The 17,739-nt window shown below is 32.9% G+C and overlaps 1 protein-coding gene across 1 annotated transcript; it reads right to left on the bottom strand.

Annotated features, from left to right (window-relative positions):
• Nucleotides 1-2,847: 2,847 nt before the first annotated feature.
• LOC145637266 (uncharacterized) lies at nt 2,848-15,888 on the bottom strand. The gene is made up of 10 exons (XM_081688736.1): nt 15,756-15,888; nt 15,277-15,514; nt 14,995-15,139; nt 14,760-14,866; nt 12,493-13,049; nt 4,193-4,374; nt 3,882-4,092; nt 3,521-3,758; nt 3,258-3,402; nt 2,848-3,150 (listed from the first exon to the last, which is right to left on the bottom strand). The coding sequence occupies exons 1-10, from the start codon at nt 15,886-15,888 to the stop codon at nt 2,848-2,850; spliced, it is 2,259 nt and encodes a 752-aa protein (XP_081544862.1).
• Nucleotides 15,889-17,739: the final 1,851 nt, after the last annotated feature.

Genomic DNA, 17,739 nt, shown 5'->3' with positions numbered 1-17,739 from the left:
TGTATAAATTATAAATTATGATCAAATTTAATTTATTTTGACTATGTGAATATAAAGTCAGTCAAACTTTTAACAGCAAAATTAGTATGTATGTGTATCATTATTCTTGATTATTGATCGATGATTGTAGGTGTACGTGTAACTAAAGTCACTCAATTGTCTTTAGCATTATTGGGTTGAACAGGATAGCTACAGGGTGTATAAAATGAGTGTGCAATTAATTATTGGATTTTGGATAAAATCTTGTCAATTCCTTCACTTATTAGATTGATAAAGACTACTATAGAAGTGTAGAGTGTTTAACGTGAACATGCAATAATTATGCATGAAAAGGTTGGGCGGAGTTTGAGCTTGGGTGCTGGGGAAGAGGCAAGGGCAGCGGAGGGGTGGGTTATGGGCTGGCCGGCTGGTTGTGGGTTGTGCTGGTGCTTTGATGAGGGCGGGTCGGTGCTGGTGTTGGTGGGTTGAGACTTGAGAGGTGTCGCTGGTGGTGGGTTGAGGGGGCTGAATGCTCAAGTGTTGATGCCGGATTTATGTTGGGATAATGGGAAGGGGAAAAGATTGGGTGGGGTCGGCGGCGGCTGGGTTGTCTGATGGTGGTGGGGGCTGGTGCGACTATGCTGTCTGGGAAAGGGAGTGGTTTCAATTTTTTTTTTATAATTATTTAGTTTTTATTTTTTAATTTTAGTTTTTATTTGTTGGACCATTAAACGTGTGACATGTGGAAATTTTTTTTAAAAAATCACCACATGTTAATAGAAAACGGTCCTAAAAATTGAGATTATTCAGAAATAAGCTATAGTTGGGATTAATAAAAGTAAATGGCTCAAAATTGGGATTAATAATACCAAATTTTCCAAATATAAAATAGCCTTGATTATACATTTATATCATTCATTGGTTGATAAAAACTACCTTATAAAAGCTATAAATCGTGCACTATAGGTAGTTATGTTCGAGAAGGGGTACGTATAAGTGTCACCCATACCTGGTGCAAATTAATTCCACTTTGAAGGAGAGACGGATGAGATTCGAACCCGTGACCTTTGTGTCACGCTGGCTCCGATACCATGTTAGATCAGAGAACCAACTCAACCAAAAGCTTAAGCTGATGGTTGAGTCGCAGGAATATGTTTTATACTCTATCATTAATATTTCAACTCCGATCCCCTAGTACTTAGCCGTTACAAAATATTATATTAAAGTCAATTAAATTACATAAAAAAAAAATGAATTACATGAGAAAAAAAATTATAGTTCACTCTATGATTTTTCCTTGGGGGGTTTTTCTTGTTTCCTATAGGTTTTCTCTCTAGAGAGGATTTTTCTAGTCTCCATTACTAGTTTTTTTTTTGTTTTATTGAAAGTTTTATTTCACTTTTCTCTTTTTCTCTCTCACTTTCATATCTTTTCGATCTTTTGGTCTCAATTGTGAACCTTTGTAGGGGCTTCCACCGGTGGTAAGCCCCAAATTTTTTTTTAAATTCCTTTCAATAAATGGATCTTATCTTTAAGATGGAGGTTATTCGATTAGGCTTCATATTTTTTTTTTGGCTCATCTCAACTTCGTAGCATGAGCTTATAAAACCCTAAATCTTGTCGATTCCTTCACTTATTAAATTGATAAAGACTACTATAGAAGTGTAATGTGTTTAAAGTGAACATGCAATAATTATAGGGCTTCAAGAGTAAAGTGTTTTCCATATTTTTCTTTTTAATCATTACTCCCTCCGTTTTTAAATACTTGCTCCACTTTTCTTTTCCGGCCGTTTTTAAATACTTGCTCCATTTCCTTTTTTTGGAAAGCTTTTACAATATTGAATTCATTTTTTACATTTAGTGGACCTAATATCATACTCTCTCTCCTCCTATTCTTTCACTACTTTTGATTTTTACAATTTTTTATTCTCTCAACTACCCCACTATCTCCATATTTTATTACTTTTTTCAATTTCTCCTAAAACTCCGCGCATGGAGAATTGAAGCAAGTATTTAAAAACGGAGGGAGTATTCATTAACATATATTATGATCAGATTACTCTCACATTATTATTTACTTCATATATGTCTTTCAAAAAAACTAACAATAAAATAGTGAAATCAGTATTTTATTGAAGGTAAAACTATAAGAGATGTGAAAAGAAAGGAAATAATTATAGGTCTCACTTTTACTTTTAGGAAGGGTAATTTAATCAATTCAGATGGTGATTTTAGGAAAGAAAGGTTCTGTCAAAAAAAAAAAAGGAAGAAGAAGAAGGAAAGAAAGGAAAGAAAGGTAAAAAATGGGACCCACATACTGAAGATTCTAGCCAGATGTTAGAGTTGTAGTGTTAGTTAAACTTTTTACAATTTTGTGATGTAGTTTTCAGAAAAAAAAAATAAATTAATTGGAAATTATTTTCAAAACACGTGTTTTAATTGGTAGTTCTTAACAAAATTCCTTAATTATTATAATAATAATAAAAAGTACTTCTGTTTACATAAATTGCGCATAATATATAATGAATGTAATATTTGAGTTTGAGTGAAGATCATTAGAAGGGACTGAGATATAATTTTAAAATGTAATAATAGTTTGCCCAAAATGAAAGTGTAATAAATTGTAAAAAAAAAATTGCATTTAAAAAGTGTAACACATAATCCTGCCCCTCTTCAATTTCTGGCCCCATATTCCGGGTCATAGGATGAATTTTCATAACACTAATTACTAGATGAGGTTATAGTTTTGAGAGGAGACGGACGTATTCCGTGTATCTTTCTTTCAAGTAATGACTTTGACACCGCCACAAACATTTGAGGAATTGTATGTAATCAGAGTCCACTACAGGGTTGTTGGTATAGCAGGATTTATCGACCTTGTACAGAAGAAATTGACACGAGATTATCAGAACAATGTTGTTGTTTCGCATCTTCAGTTGCTAGACAAGTTCTCCATTGTGTAAATCCAGGTTGTAATGGGCGTGGAAGATCTATTACCTCACAATCCAACATCGAAATCACACTTGAAATGCTCGGTCTGTTTTCAGGATATTCTTGCGCACACAATAGCCCTACGTGTATCGACTTCACAATCTCAACTTCGTAGCATGGACCGGAAATTGTAGGATCAATTAGGGAATGTATCTCATCCTCATTCCAAAGCTTCCATGCCTAATAAAAAGCATTACAGGAAGAGGATAAATTATGCACTGGAAGAGACTTAAAATTGTTAGGAAAAAGTATTTATATGTGTGATTTAGCCATTTTTGGCGACTTACATAGCTTATGAGGCTCATGGAATCATCACGAATGCTTCCATTCCTTCGTCCACTTACGATCTCCAATAATAGCACACCAAGACTAAACACATCCGATTTTTCTGAAAATCGTCCATCCATTGCATATTCAGGAGACATATAACCACTGTACATTATGTGCGGAAATTAATTAGCAAAAGGGCTAACAAAGTCTTAGCCTGAATTATAAATATCTGTTCCCATTCATCCTATTATCAAAATAATTTGAGGAGATGAATGCTTACTAAGTACCGACAACCCTTAGAGTGTCAGCCTGATCTTGTTTGCCTCCAAATATCCTTGCCATCCCAAAGTCAGAAATCTTTGGATTGAGCTCTTCGTCCAACAAAATGTTACTTGCTTTAAGATCGCGATGAATAATCTTCAATCGGGAATCTCTATGAAGGTAGAGCACACCTCTACATATTCCTTTGATAATACCATACCGTGTTTTCCAGTCTAGAAGCTCCCTTTGAACTGGATCTAAACAATGGACAGACACCGATTTCAACATAAGGTTAAAAGACCAAGCAAACCCTACATAAACTATATTAGTGATGCATAAATATTAACCGCTTTGAATATCATTAACACCTTGAAACATACCAAATAGAAATGCATCCAAGCTCTTGTTTGGCATGAATTCATAGACTAACAACTTTTCATCTCCTTCTACACAACAACCTAGTAGCCTAACAAGATTTTTGTGTTGAAGCTTCGATATTACGATAACTTCATTCATAAATTCTCGTTGGCCTTGTCCAGATGCTCTTGCAAGTCTTTTCACGGCTATTTCTTTTCCATTTTCTAATGTTCCCTAAACAAATTAGAAGGCCAGGCATCGTGCATTAAACTTGATTAATGGTCGTAAGTACGTTAACACAAAAATAAGTTGCATATCTTAAGCAAAATTAAACCTTGTAAACTGGACCAAAACCGCCTTGACCAAGCTTGTTCGTTATTTTGAAGTTATTTGTTGCAAGTACCAACATTTCAAATTTAAGCAATGGTAAATCTTGGAATTCAGATTCACTCCCACTATCTTCAATAATATGATGCAATGAAGTCTTGATGATCTCCTTGCTCGTAACCTTATTAGCTGCTTGACAAACAATGAGGACATTTTATACATATCTTAGACATCATTGCATGCAACTTATGCAAGAAGTTTATCAAAATTCAGCATATGTAGTAAGTACTATATACAATTTAATTAAGAGGGAATGTTCAAAGGCGTCACCATATCTTGGACGATAGATGCACCTCCATAGAAAATACATGATGCCTATGAGTGCAGCTGTACCAATAATCCCCACTACAACTATGACTCTCTTCCGGTTTTGAGTTTTACCTGCTTTAAAAAAAAAATAAAAAAATATGCATGCACTGTACCATACTTCATCTATAGAAAATAAATTGTCAAAAATAAATTAAAATGCTAATAACCATTCCTTTTGTTATTAGAACTTCTGTAAAATATTTTAAATGTAAATCCACTTACATTATTCACTATATTTATCGTCATAAATTGCTTAAAATGTGGATGTAGCATGAGTTCTCTTATACCCACTGCAAAATACTTCACTTAAAATTAAAGTTGGGATTGGATGGGATTTGAAGTCGTGACATATCAAAGGTTTAACTCAACAAAAAGGTTAATATGATGAAAGTAAGCATAGAATTGATTTATATACTCTACCATATATATACTGTACTCCACCGAATCATTTTCCCTCCATCCTTATTTAGCTTACAAGCTTTCCTTATAGGGTCATCCTTATCTAACTGACACAGATCTACTTTTTTCCTTATTAGGAAAAATACACTTTAATAATCCCAATTTTTCTCAATTTACTTTAAATAATCCCAACTTTCGATTATTCTGTAATAACCCCAACTTTTACCTACGTTTTCTTTCTTAAATCCGGATTACCGTTTACCTGAAGAAAGGGTTAATTTAAAAAAAAAACAAATTATATGACACGTGTTGCTTTTTAATTGGTTCAAAAAAAATATATAAACTAATCTATATATGACACGTGTCGCTTTTTAATTGGTTTAAAAATTGTTTTAAAAAAAATCAAAGACCACCAGCCACCCAACGCTGGTGGCCACATCGCACTTGCCCAACCGGCAAGACCAACAGCCAAACCACCATCCTTGATCCCCAAAAACCATCCTGCACTGAAAACCCTCTCGTTACTCCTTTTGATTACGATTTCTGGCCATTAAAGGAGAGAGAAAGGGTTACATTTTTGTGTTTTGAGGGTGGGGAGGTGATTTCGAGGGTCAGGGTTGGTGTTACATGTGGTTTCGGGGGTTGGGGGAGGGGATAAGGACAGTTTCAGGGATGTGGGCTTTGGTTATATGATGGTTTTGGGTTTTATGGGCGGCGGTTTCGAACGCAAGAGTTTTGGCTATGGCTGGTTTAAGGGGGTGGGGAGAGGTAGGGGGGCCCGGTTTCGCGGGGTAAGGGCGGTTTCTAGGGAGTTTTTGGTGGTTGGGGCAAGGGACGCGGCAGCAGGGGTTGGCTGTGGATGGAAGTGGCCACCGCCAGTGGTTGTGGGCTGGTGGTGGTTGTTTTTGATTTTTTTTTTCTTTTTTTTATTAATTTTTTCTTTAATTTTTTCTTTTATTTATAGGGCCTCTTACGACTTGACACGTGTCAAGTGACCTAGAATATTTGTGCATTGACTTTGTTGATTGATTTGGGACTGAAGAAAGAAAAAGCAGGTGAAAGTTGGGATTATTACAGTATAATTTAAATTTGGGATTATTACAGTATAATTAAAAGTTGGGATTATTAAAGTGTATTTTAATTTCCTAAAAGAAATGGTACTCCCTCCGGGGTTTTTTTTAGTCTCCCATTGTGACATTTTACGCATGCTGATGCAAAACTTTAATCAATAATATCTTTAATTATCATCAACTATAAATTATAACAATTGAATATTAATGATCTACTCATTGAGACAAATCCAATAAGCACCCACAAGACTATATTTATTCTTATATATTCACAAACATTGGTATAAGTATATTTAACGATGAATAGTGCCAAAATTCCCAATGGAGCACTTAAGGGATTATGTCGTTGATGTTTTCTTTTTATACATTCTCTCACTTGTTTAATGTTTATAGGTTACTCCATTACTTTTTCTTAACCTTTGTGGAAACAATTAAAAATTCAACTTCCTACTCCCATTGACAAAAGTAATGGTACCCACACCCCACTAACTACGATAAAAAATAACCTCACTATTTATTTTTACTTAATAAAATACGAGTCAACAAAAAATGCCTAAAACTCTATGTCGGTCAACCTTTGCCAACTAAATAGGGATAAACAAAATGCATATTTACTGTCTTTAATACTATATGATTATGATGTGTTCAATTCTTTTCATCACCTAAGATAATTAAATTTACTAGCCATACTATATATTTTCTTTCTTTCTTTTTTTTTTTTCTTAATCATACAGCAACTATATTGAAGCTTCTAGCGTAGTCGTCGGCTACGGATGACTACTGGCGACTACGGACGACTACAACAAGATATTAAATCTGAACCGTTGATATTGTTTGTTGCTTAATCTAAGCCTTTGAATATTACATTTTAAAAAAAATTAAAATTCTAATTTACACATCATTTAACACATGCCCAGTCAACAACCAGTCAGCAAAGTATTGTTTGTTTTCTAACTTTTAGAGGGTGAAATTTTTTCCACATTATAATATGAAAAACAATCATCCAAATAATTTAATTATAAATTTGATAATAGTCGTTCAAAATATATTTTTTTAAAATAGCATTTGTACCGTTTCATTCCTATTTCAAAAGCTTCATACTTATATTGATAGTTTCAACCTTTTTAATGGTGCACTCCATCTTCAACCTTCAACCTTTATTTTTTGTCCAAAACGCATCCTTAAATTACCAAAGTATATATGAAATCAATATATTAATGGTTAATGATCATATTTATGCGTCAATTAAAATTAGTTAATGAGATTGAAATCAATTTAATTATATGTATAGATAATTTGGTTAAAAAAACATGTATTATCTTATGATTTCATTAATTTTTATTAGTCGTATGATTTCGTGTTTAATTTTTATTAGTCATATGATTTTTGAGTAATACGCCATTGTTGAATGTTGAAGATAACACCATTGATAAACTCTGTTTTTTTTTTTTTTTTTTTTTTTTTTTTTTTTTTTTGAATAGACACGATTGATGAACTTGAGAGTTAGTTTATTGAAAGACTTACGTAAATTTAGTCTTTTTGTTTGATTTAGAGAGCATTATTTGGGGAGAAAATATATGACAAAATCTTTTTCAATATTTGATTTTTTTTACGGGATATATCTTTTTCAATATTTGATTTTTTTTACGGGATATTTGATTATTTTAATTATGATTAAAATTACAAGAGTAAATCTTTCATTTATTGTTTGACGATTATTTAATTAAGAATCTGTTTTTTTATAAAAAAAAAAAAATTGTTACTCGGAATTTGGGAGATAGAGAAACCGAGAACACTTTGCAAATTGCAATTGGGATTAGGAGGGTAGTACTAAGGCAGTGTAAGAATGAATGGAAAATGGGAGAGTTTGGTTAACCAACTCGTGAATTGTTTGTTCTATAGTGCTTTAATAACTTTGCTAGGTGGCGGTACACTTGGGCTAGTAGTGGCCTATTGCGCAATAGTGCACCGCACCCTTAGACACACATACACACACACCCACCTCATACCCTGATGGTAGGTATCATATTTAAAAAAAAAAAAAAGAAAGTGCGGCTTTTGTTAATAAAAAGATATAAATTGATTGAAACATACCAATTTTTATTTATTTATTTATTTTACGAAAAAAACTTACCCAGCGGTTTCCTTTAACTATGGTGATATTTTAAATAATATCTATCCTGAATTATCTCAAGTAATTGTAAAAAAAATTTAACGCAAGTTACAAAAATCAGTCGGCCAAATGATATGATAATTGAAACGTGCGTTTAGTTTTCCTTAAATTATGGTTTTTTTTTTTTTTTTTTTTTTTTAACTAATTCTATCCTTTTTCCAAAAGAATTAGTTAAAATATAACAATATAATTTTTAATTGTTAGAATATATTATGTAAATATTATGAAGTAGTATATATATATCTTTTATGTTCTATAATTATTTGTAGGTATATCAAAAAAACTATTGTCTGTTTGTCGAACTTTCCGAATAGCATTGTACCTCTTGTGGAGGCTGACATTTATATGAATGAGAATTAGTTGTCTTCGAGGCTTTTTATTAAAAAATAAAAAATCTAAAAATCATTACAAATACACTTGGAGTACTTCAATTGTAAACCTCGTATATAATAGGCTAATGTTAAAAAAAAAATATCAACCATTGATTAATTGCATTGACACCCACTAACCCACTATGTAAGCTAATCTGATCAATCTATTTATGTGTATACATATATTTTTAAATTCATTAATTATTCACCTACTTCTTTTTAAATCACCAAAAAGTATTTTTAGGGCGTGTTCGGCGCTAGCTTTTAGGTAGCTTTTAGTAGTTTGACCAAATCAAACCACTATTTAACAAAAAATGTGAGTGTTTGGCAAAGTAGTGATTCAAGTAGCTTTTAGTGGTGGAGGTAGCTTTTATGAAAAGTTAAGATTATTAGCTTTTGAAGTTAAGATAGTTGGGTGTTTCCAGACCTTGGGTGGGTATCCCTACCTTGTTAGGGTATGATGAAAGAGAAAGTTGATCTTAATAAATTGCATTTTTATCATTTTATGGAAAATGACACCTTTTTTTTTTTTTTTTTTTTTTTTTTTTTTTTTTATCCAAATGAGATTATGCATGTAAGTTCAAAAACTTTTCTGCAGTCATACACATATTTATAGCATGTAAAAATTTCTAAGTTTAAATGGTAAAATATCATGTTTGGGTATGCCCATTGCATTAGGGTACATACAAACTTGTGTTAAACTATAATTATGATTGACATTACTTTAGTTATAATTCGAACTTATATTTAATTGAACTTTAGTTATGACAACATTCTTTAGGTCCTAAAATTTAAGTTAGTTATGATTGAAGTTAGTTAGTCGTGGATCCAGGAAAAATATTTAACGAAGTCAAAATGCATTTCATAAATTTTAATGGGGTCATTTGATAAATAAATAAATAAATAAATAAAAGGAAATTTCATTAGAAAATGAATTGTTAAAAACTTTCTAACTAGCAGCATTTTGTAATAAGTTCAGATAAGTTTTGTTCACCTTATTTTCACCTATTTTAGTTGTAATAAGTTCAAATATATTCAGTTTAGTTCAGATAAATTTAGTTCAGGAAAAATAAGTTATGATAAAGATTAGACAAATTAAGGCTAAAATAATTAAGTTTTACTATATAAGGTTCAATGAGTTCAGATAAGTTTTATAAAGAAAGGGGTATAGACAATAAGGTTACATTTTTCCCTCTATCATACAATTCCAACATTGAAAGGATTTGGTTTATTAAAGGAGGGAGGGAGAAAAAAAATCCTTCTATTTCTTTTTTCCTTCCCTTCTATATGGTATCCAAAAAAGAGATGATAGATCTCTTCTTTTCTTTTCTCTTTCTTTTTCCCCAATTCTCTCAATCCAAACAAAGTGTTAGAGATTGATTTTTTTATTTTTTTTTTTTTATTTTTTTTTTTTTAATGAATAAAATGTAGTATTTATGTTTTTTATTGTAATAACCTTCAAATATTGGGATTTAGGACTGTATAATACATAAGTGGAACTGTCTAATTTGATTGTAATAGCTTTCAAATATTATTTATTGGGATTTGGGACTATATAATACTTAATTGAGACTGCCTAATTTAAATGTAATAACCTCCAAATATTCTTTATTGGGATTTGAGACTATATAATACTTAATTGGGACTGCCTAATTTGATTGTAATAGCCTTCAAATATTGTTTATTGTGATTTTGGGACTACATAATACTTAATTGGGTATGCCTAATTTGATTGTAATACCCTTCAACTGTACTATTCTATATTGAGACTCTATAATACTAAATTGGGATTACTTAATTTGATTGTAATTACCTTCAATTCTTATCTTAATTTCCTTCCCTCATAAAATATTTAGTTCAATTCAGTTCAGCTCCAATAAGTTTAATGCGTTCAGTTAAGCTCGGTTTAGTCAATCAGAACAGACCTTTAATTGAGACTGCCTAATTTGATTGTAATAACCTTCGACCTTTTTATTGAGACTTTATAATACTTAATTGTTACTACCTAATTTAATTGTAATAACCTTCAACTTCTCCTTATTGGAACTCTGTAATATTTAATTCGGACTGCATAATTTGATTGTAATAAACTTTAACTTTTTTTCCATTTATTTTATTGAGACTCTATAATACATAATTGGAACTACCTAATTGATTGTAACAACCTTCAACTTTTTTTTTTTATTGAGAATCTATAATACATAATTGGGACTGCCTAATTAATTATAACAACCTTTAACTTTATTATTGAGACTCTATAATACTTAGTTGGGACTGCCTAATTGATTGTAATAAGACTAATGATAACATTCAAATATTTGTGAGTGAGACTACATTAATACGAGTACTTATTTGGACTAACATTAGTCGGATTGCATAACATTACACAATGTACAAGTATACATATAATGCTAGATTGTTAGTGGTACAGAACGAAAGATGAAATTAAAGAGTTAACCATCTAAAGAGCTTTGAAATATGATACGTTTATACTAGTGAAATTTAAGGACCAAAAATTTTAAAATTAATATTTTAAACAAATCTCACCAATAATGCTTTGACATGTAGCACATTAACTGGTTATTAACCTATACATTTATACAATAAGTCATGAAAGTTGGCTTATTTTTAAAGAAAAATGTTATACATAGCTCTTAGAGCTACATATTAGCATTAAATTCTCACTAAAAATCGTATAAATTACTCGTAATGAAAGTTAAATTTAATATGAACTTTGTAAGACAACCGAAAATCAGGTTATTGTTGTTAATTTAATATTGAAACTTTGTAAGTCATGAAAGTATGTACCAATATACCTATGATTTTGATTATATGATTGCATATTAACTATTAACCATGGTTATATTTTTATTGTAAACAATCATATCATTAACATAAATCATAAATGCATAATAATTATAATAATTTAATTTAGATAAATTTAATCACTATTATTATCCTCTGATTTGATTATACACTTTCGTTCAAAAAAAAGAAAGTTCCATTTTTTTTTGGCAAAAAGTTCCAAATTTACTTATTTTTTTTTCAAAAAAAAAAAAAAAAAAAATTCCAAATTTATAGTAATTGATATCTTTTTAATTTAAATTAAAATAAATATTCTAGCCTACAAATATGCATCCACTATTGTATATTATAAGGATAAGGATGATTGTACACTAATATTTATTCAATGAATGTATCCTCTTTCACATTTTGTCTTCCTAAACTCACGCCACTTTTTTTTTCTTTTTTTTTTCTTTTTTTTTTTAATTTTTTTAATTTTTAATTTTTTATCTTTGGGGAAATTCACCCCACTTACTAATTTATAGGTTTAAAAAAATATTGAATGGCTTTTTTTTAGAGCTTCAAACGTTCAGTAATGGCAGATAAATACCAAAACTTGACTGATGATAATATAATTTATAAAATCACTACATTAGACGTAATACATAGATATTTATTGTTATGATAATGATTTAAAAATATTATGTCCACCTTCAACAATTTCATTGCAGCTTCAACATTCAACAATGACAAATTACTCCCAAAGTTATAGTATGATTTTTTCAAAATTAAACACAAAATTACTCAGTATAAGATATGATAGTGTTTTTTTATATGAATTTTTTATACTGATAATTATTTAAATCTTAGAGTTAAATTGACTTAAAATTGAAGCATACTTTTGATAATCTAACATTAATTTTATTGATTGCATATACAATTAAGTAAATTATGGACGAGATTTATATGACGGGTGAAGGTTTTTTGTTGAATTGAGATGACGATCTTAGATGTTGAACATGACATAAGATGTATTTGAGATTCATAGGAAGATTTATTTAAGGTTGAAGATGAAAAATTTATTATTTGCTAATATATATTTTTGATCGAGTTGGCTCTTTCAACTTTTGATCGAATCCACATCTTCCCTTTGACTTCTTGCACTTGTCGCACTGGACATCATTGATCAACCATTTCACCTCGAAACCTTTGCTCAAAAGCTGATCAATATTCGACGCACCATTTGCAATCTTTACTGCTTCAGTCCTTAGAATCGGAAGATATGTCTCAAAAGTACAGTTTAGTCTGAGCTCTTTCTTCAATTTTGAGTCGCTCACTGCAAGATAACCAATATCGCTTTCGAGTACTGACTCTGAAACAAAGTGACTATTCATTGAGCAACTAAAGCCATATGGTGGGTCTGGGTAAGCCTTAGGAGGAAGGCAACCATAGAAGAGGGTTGCATTCTGAGAATTTTGAGTAAGGTCAAAGAGTTTTGAGTTTAAGGTAGTGTTGGTCAACAGATTTTTGTTGTCAAGACAAGGGCCGGTTAAGAGCTGTGGTTTTGCTAGGGTGAACACCTTGTCAACATAGTTGATGTCGAGGATTTTGTACGTCTGATCATCAATGTTGATTGTTAGTGAATTTTCGTAACAGTCGAGCTTGAAAGTCGGACGACCGCAATAATCTGGAAGTTTGCTGTCCCAAAAAGGATATTTCAGCTGGAAATCTCATGTTGAATTGACAGGAGGACAATTATCGTATTGGTCATCGGCGATAGCAAATGAAATTAGGAAGACAACGAAGAAGATAGAAAATAGTAAGTCGTTTTTATACATCATAGATTATATTCATGCATTTCAAAATGATAGTAGTATGACCACGACAATCTGAGAGAATGCGCTGTCCTATAAGGCTAGAAAGGATGTTCGGTAAATTGACTGGGGCATAAGCGTGGAAGCATTAATCGGCGGTAGGAGATGATAACATGATGATCAGAAATCAAAGAAAGTAGAAGTAGATTGTTTTGATACATAAAACTTTAGTTTAGTTTGTTGTAATTAAGTTAAAACTGATGTCATTAAATACAGCAGTTCTATCTATATTGTATGCACCAAGTTGAAACATCAACGTGCCCATTGCATGTTGTAAGAACAATTAATTATAAAAGAAAAGGAAGTAACTTAATGGGAACGAAGTCATGATCCAGCTGAATTAGTGATTTATTAAAATCAGAAGTCAAGGTAAACTATGCTTGCATGTGAGCCAGATCAAATGATGATAGATTATACACATTATGACTTGTTGACTTCTTCTTGTTAGTTGGCACTCTTGAAGTCTTGAGTGTTAGGTGCTCTAGAGAGTGTTGCAAAAGAAAATGGGGATCCTAGTTCTTTCAAGATGACTATCACATTACCGAGTAATTAATTAAGCATATTTTTGTATCCAGCTCAAATTTTGGTTCCAAATAGAATTTAACCTCTAAACTCTAAAGTTAGCTGACAACTGCCCGCAATTGGCATAGGAACAGGCTTATTGTGGAAGATGCCTCGAAAAAAGTTGGCCGTATCAAATTCTAGCACAAATAATGTACAATACATTAAACTACAGATAATACGGAGTAATATTTTTACATAGTACAAGCTAGGTTTGAACATTTTCTGGCCAGTCTTCATTTGTATTGACTGGTTAACATCCCAGCGATTCTCAGACAGGGGCCGGTCATCTCCGATAAGGGATTGGAGATGTTAATAATAATGATTTTATACGTAATTTTGCACAGAAAATCTTATGGATTAATAGCTTATGCCCGTATTCATGGAAAATCTCCTAAATATCTTACTTTTAAAAGTAATTATGAAGAAAAACATAAATGTTTGGGGAATTCATTAGTCATTACCATGACATAAACAAAAGCTTTATACATGAATTTAATTGTATACAAAAGCATTATCATTATTCCCTCAATTTATGACCAATTACGATACAGACTAATAAGTAATAACGTAATACCAGTTCATCACAACACACTTAACCCCACCCCAAATCACCCCAACTTATAAATCATGTTAGTTCTTGGCTACTTTGAAGGATTTCATCAGCACAATAAGATTCCTGTAATGTAGTGTTAATATCTCATACAATAATTTGGACACCCTTACAAAAATTTAGAGAAATTTAGAGTCCACTACACGGATGCTAGTGTAACAGGGTTTATCGACCGGTATAGAAGAAATTGAGACGAGATTTTCAGAACAAAATTGTTCTTGAGCATCATCAATTGCATGACATGTTCTCCATTGTGTATATCCGGGTTGTAATGGGTGTGGAAGATCTATTATCTCACAATCCAACATCGAAATCACACTTGAAATGCTCGGTCTGTTTTCAGGGGATTCCTGCACGCACAATAGCCCTACGTGTATCGACTTCACAACCTCAGCTTCGTAGCGTGAGCCGGAAATTGTAGGATCGATAAGTGAATGTATCTCATCCTCATTCCAAAGTTTCCATGCCTAAAAGCATTACAACAAGAATATAAATTAATTATATATTACAACATTATTAGATACGACATAGAAACTTTACATATTAGTTAGCAAAAGTATATACGGAGTATATGTATGATTTAGGGGCAACTTACATAGCTAATGAGGCTCATGGAATCATCACGAACGCTGCTATTCCTTCGCCCACTTGCAATCTCCAACAATAGCACTCCAAGACTAAAAACATCCGATCTTTCTGAAAATCGACCATCCATTGCATATTCCGGAGACATGTAACCACTGAGCATTATGTGCGGAATTTTAATTAGCAACGGTTACACAAAGGTTTATTTATTAGCTTGTATTATGTATATATGTATATCGATACTACTCATAATATCAGGATAAGTTGAGGGGATGAATGCTTAATTGCTTACTATGTACCGACAACTCTTAGAGTGTCGGCTTGATCTTGTTTGCCTTCAAATATCCTTGCCATCCCAAAGTCGGAAATCTTTGGATTGAGTTCTTCATCCAGCAAAATGTTACTTGCTTTAAGATCGCGATGAATAATCTTCAACCGGGAATCTCTATTAAGGTAAAGCACACCTCTACATATTCCTTTGATGATACCAAAACGTGTTGTCCAGTCTAGAAGCTCCCTTTGAACTGGATCTAAACAATGAATAACACCATTTAAGGTTAAGAATCCAAACAATTATACATGTAAAACTATATTATTAGTATGTAAATCTGTCAAACGCGGGTCTGGGCCACACCCGCAAACTAAGAGAGAGAGTCCACTTCACAAGTCCAAGGAGGTTCCATCCCAAAACCATATGGCAATAGGAGGAGTAGCCCCTTAGCCTTATAAAGTGTTTAACTCTCTCTTCTTCAACCAATGTGGGATACTTACATGTGGTGACACTTGAGATGCCGAGCGATTGCGAACCCGAGACACCAAGCCGAAGGAGAATGTGATGGCCTTCAAGGTTGATTCCCGTGCTAGGAGTGACTCGAGAGATGGAGAACGACCTTTTTGTACTCATTGCAATCGTATGGGTCACGAAAAGAAGGGGTGTTATCAAATTATTGGCTTTCCGCCTGGTTGGGATGAAAATAGAAAAGGAGGAAGAGGACGTAGACGTGGTGGCTCTAGTAATCGTGGAGGTAGAGGAGGACGAGGTTATGTGGGGGAGCAAGGAAATTCATCTAATGCTGCCCCTGCATCTGCAAGGGCCAATGCCGTACAAGGTGGAACTTCTCATAATACAGGAGGTGCTTCGTCTTCCTTGACAGATTCTATACAAGGTCTTGCGGGAGTATCGTCGGAACAAGCACAACAGATTATTGATATTTTGAGCAAAACCAAGTCACGATTGGAAGGTAATACAAGCGTATTATGGATTGTGGATACAGGGGCTTCTAATCATGTTACTAATGATTTGTCAATTATGACAAATATCAAGACTATACAAGATTGTTCGGTTGGCTTGCCGGATGGTCAAACGGTGAATGCGAATCAATTGGGTTCGGTCACCTTAGAGGGTGGTTTGGTGCTCGACAATGTTTTATTTGTTCCATACTTAAATTGCAATTTAATTTCAGTCACTCAACTTAGTGATGAAAAACGATGTATAATTCAATTCACTAACAAAATTTGTGTTATTCAGGACCAGTTGACGAGGATGGTGATTGGCGTGGGTGAAAGACAAGATGGACTTTATTTTTTCCGAGGTGTGCCGCAAGTGAAGGTGCTAGCAGTGGATTGTGGGGTGGATCTTTGGCATCAACGCATGGGTCATCCGTCAGAAAGAGTTTTGAAGTTACTTCCTCCTGTGAGTAACTTAGTTAGGAAAAATAATAATGTTTGTGATGTATGCCCACGTGCAAAACAAACTAGGGATAGCTTTCCAATTAGTGAGAATAATGCTAGCAATTTGTTTGAATTAGTTCATATTGATTTGTGGGGTCCATATAAAGTGCCTTCGTCGTGTGGGGCGAAGTATTTTTTGACAATTGTTGATGATTACTCTAGAGGTGTTTGGATTTATTTAATTCGTAATAAAACTGAGGTTGAATCTACTTTTCTCAATTTTATTGCTTTAATTAAACGCCAATTTGATAGACTTATCAAGGTTGTTAGAAGTGATAATGGTACTGAGTTTAATCATCTTCAAGACTATTTTGTTCAAAATGGGATTATTTTTTAGTCTTCTTGTGTGGGTACCCCTCAACAAAATTGGAGAGTTGAGAGAAAACACCAACATATTCTTAATGTGGTTCGAGCTTTGCGGTTTCAAGGGGGATTGCCTATTACATTTTGGGGTGAATGTGCTTTGACTGCTTGTTATTTGATAAATCGGACTCCAAGTCTGGTTCTTCATAATAAAACTCCATATGAAATGTTGTTTGGTAAAATTCCGTCTTATGAACCGATTAGGGTGTTTGGTTGTTTGTGTTATGCACATAATCAATGAAGTAAAGGAGATAAATTTGAGTCTCGGAGTAGAAAATGTGTGTTTCTTGGCTATCCATTTGGAAAAAAAGGGTAGCAATTATTTGATTTAGAGACAAGGGAGTACTTTGTGTCTCGTGATGTGAGGTTTCATGAACGGATGTATCCGTTTAGAGATGATGAGCATGACATTGGGGGTAGTTTTGGTAGGTGTGCCCATGACTGATTTTTTCGGGGATGATGATGAAATTGATGCGTGGCAAGGTGGAAATTTAGTGGGTATTTATGAGGATAAAGTACAAGAGAGGGGTGCTCCTATCGGGACAGCAGGTTCTAACAGCCAAACTGACCAGCAGGCTTCGGAAAGACCCCAAACAGAGGACTCCACGGCCCAGCCGTGGGGAAGCACTACCAGCCGCAGCCAGGCCGCGGAGCGGTCTGC

Source organism: Chenopodium album, chromosome 6 (assembly GCF_948465745.1).
Source record: "Chenopodium album chromosome 6, dcCheAlbu1.1, whole genome shotgun sequence".
Classification (NCBI taxonomy): domain Eukaryota; kingdom Viridiplantae; phylum Streptophyta; class Magnoliopsida; order Caryophyllales; family Amaranthaceae; genus Chenopodium; species Chenopodium album.
This window is presented reverse-complemented; position numbering and strand designations above follow the sequence as displayed.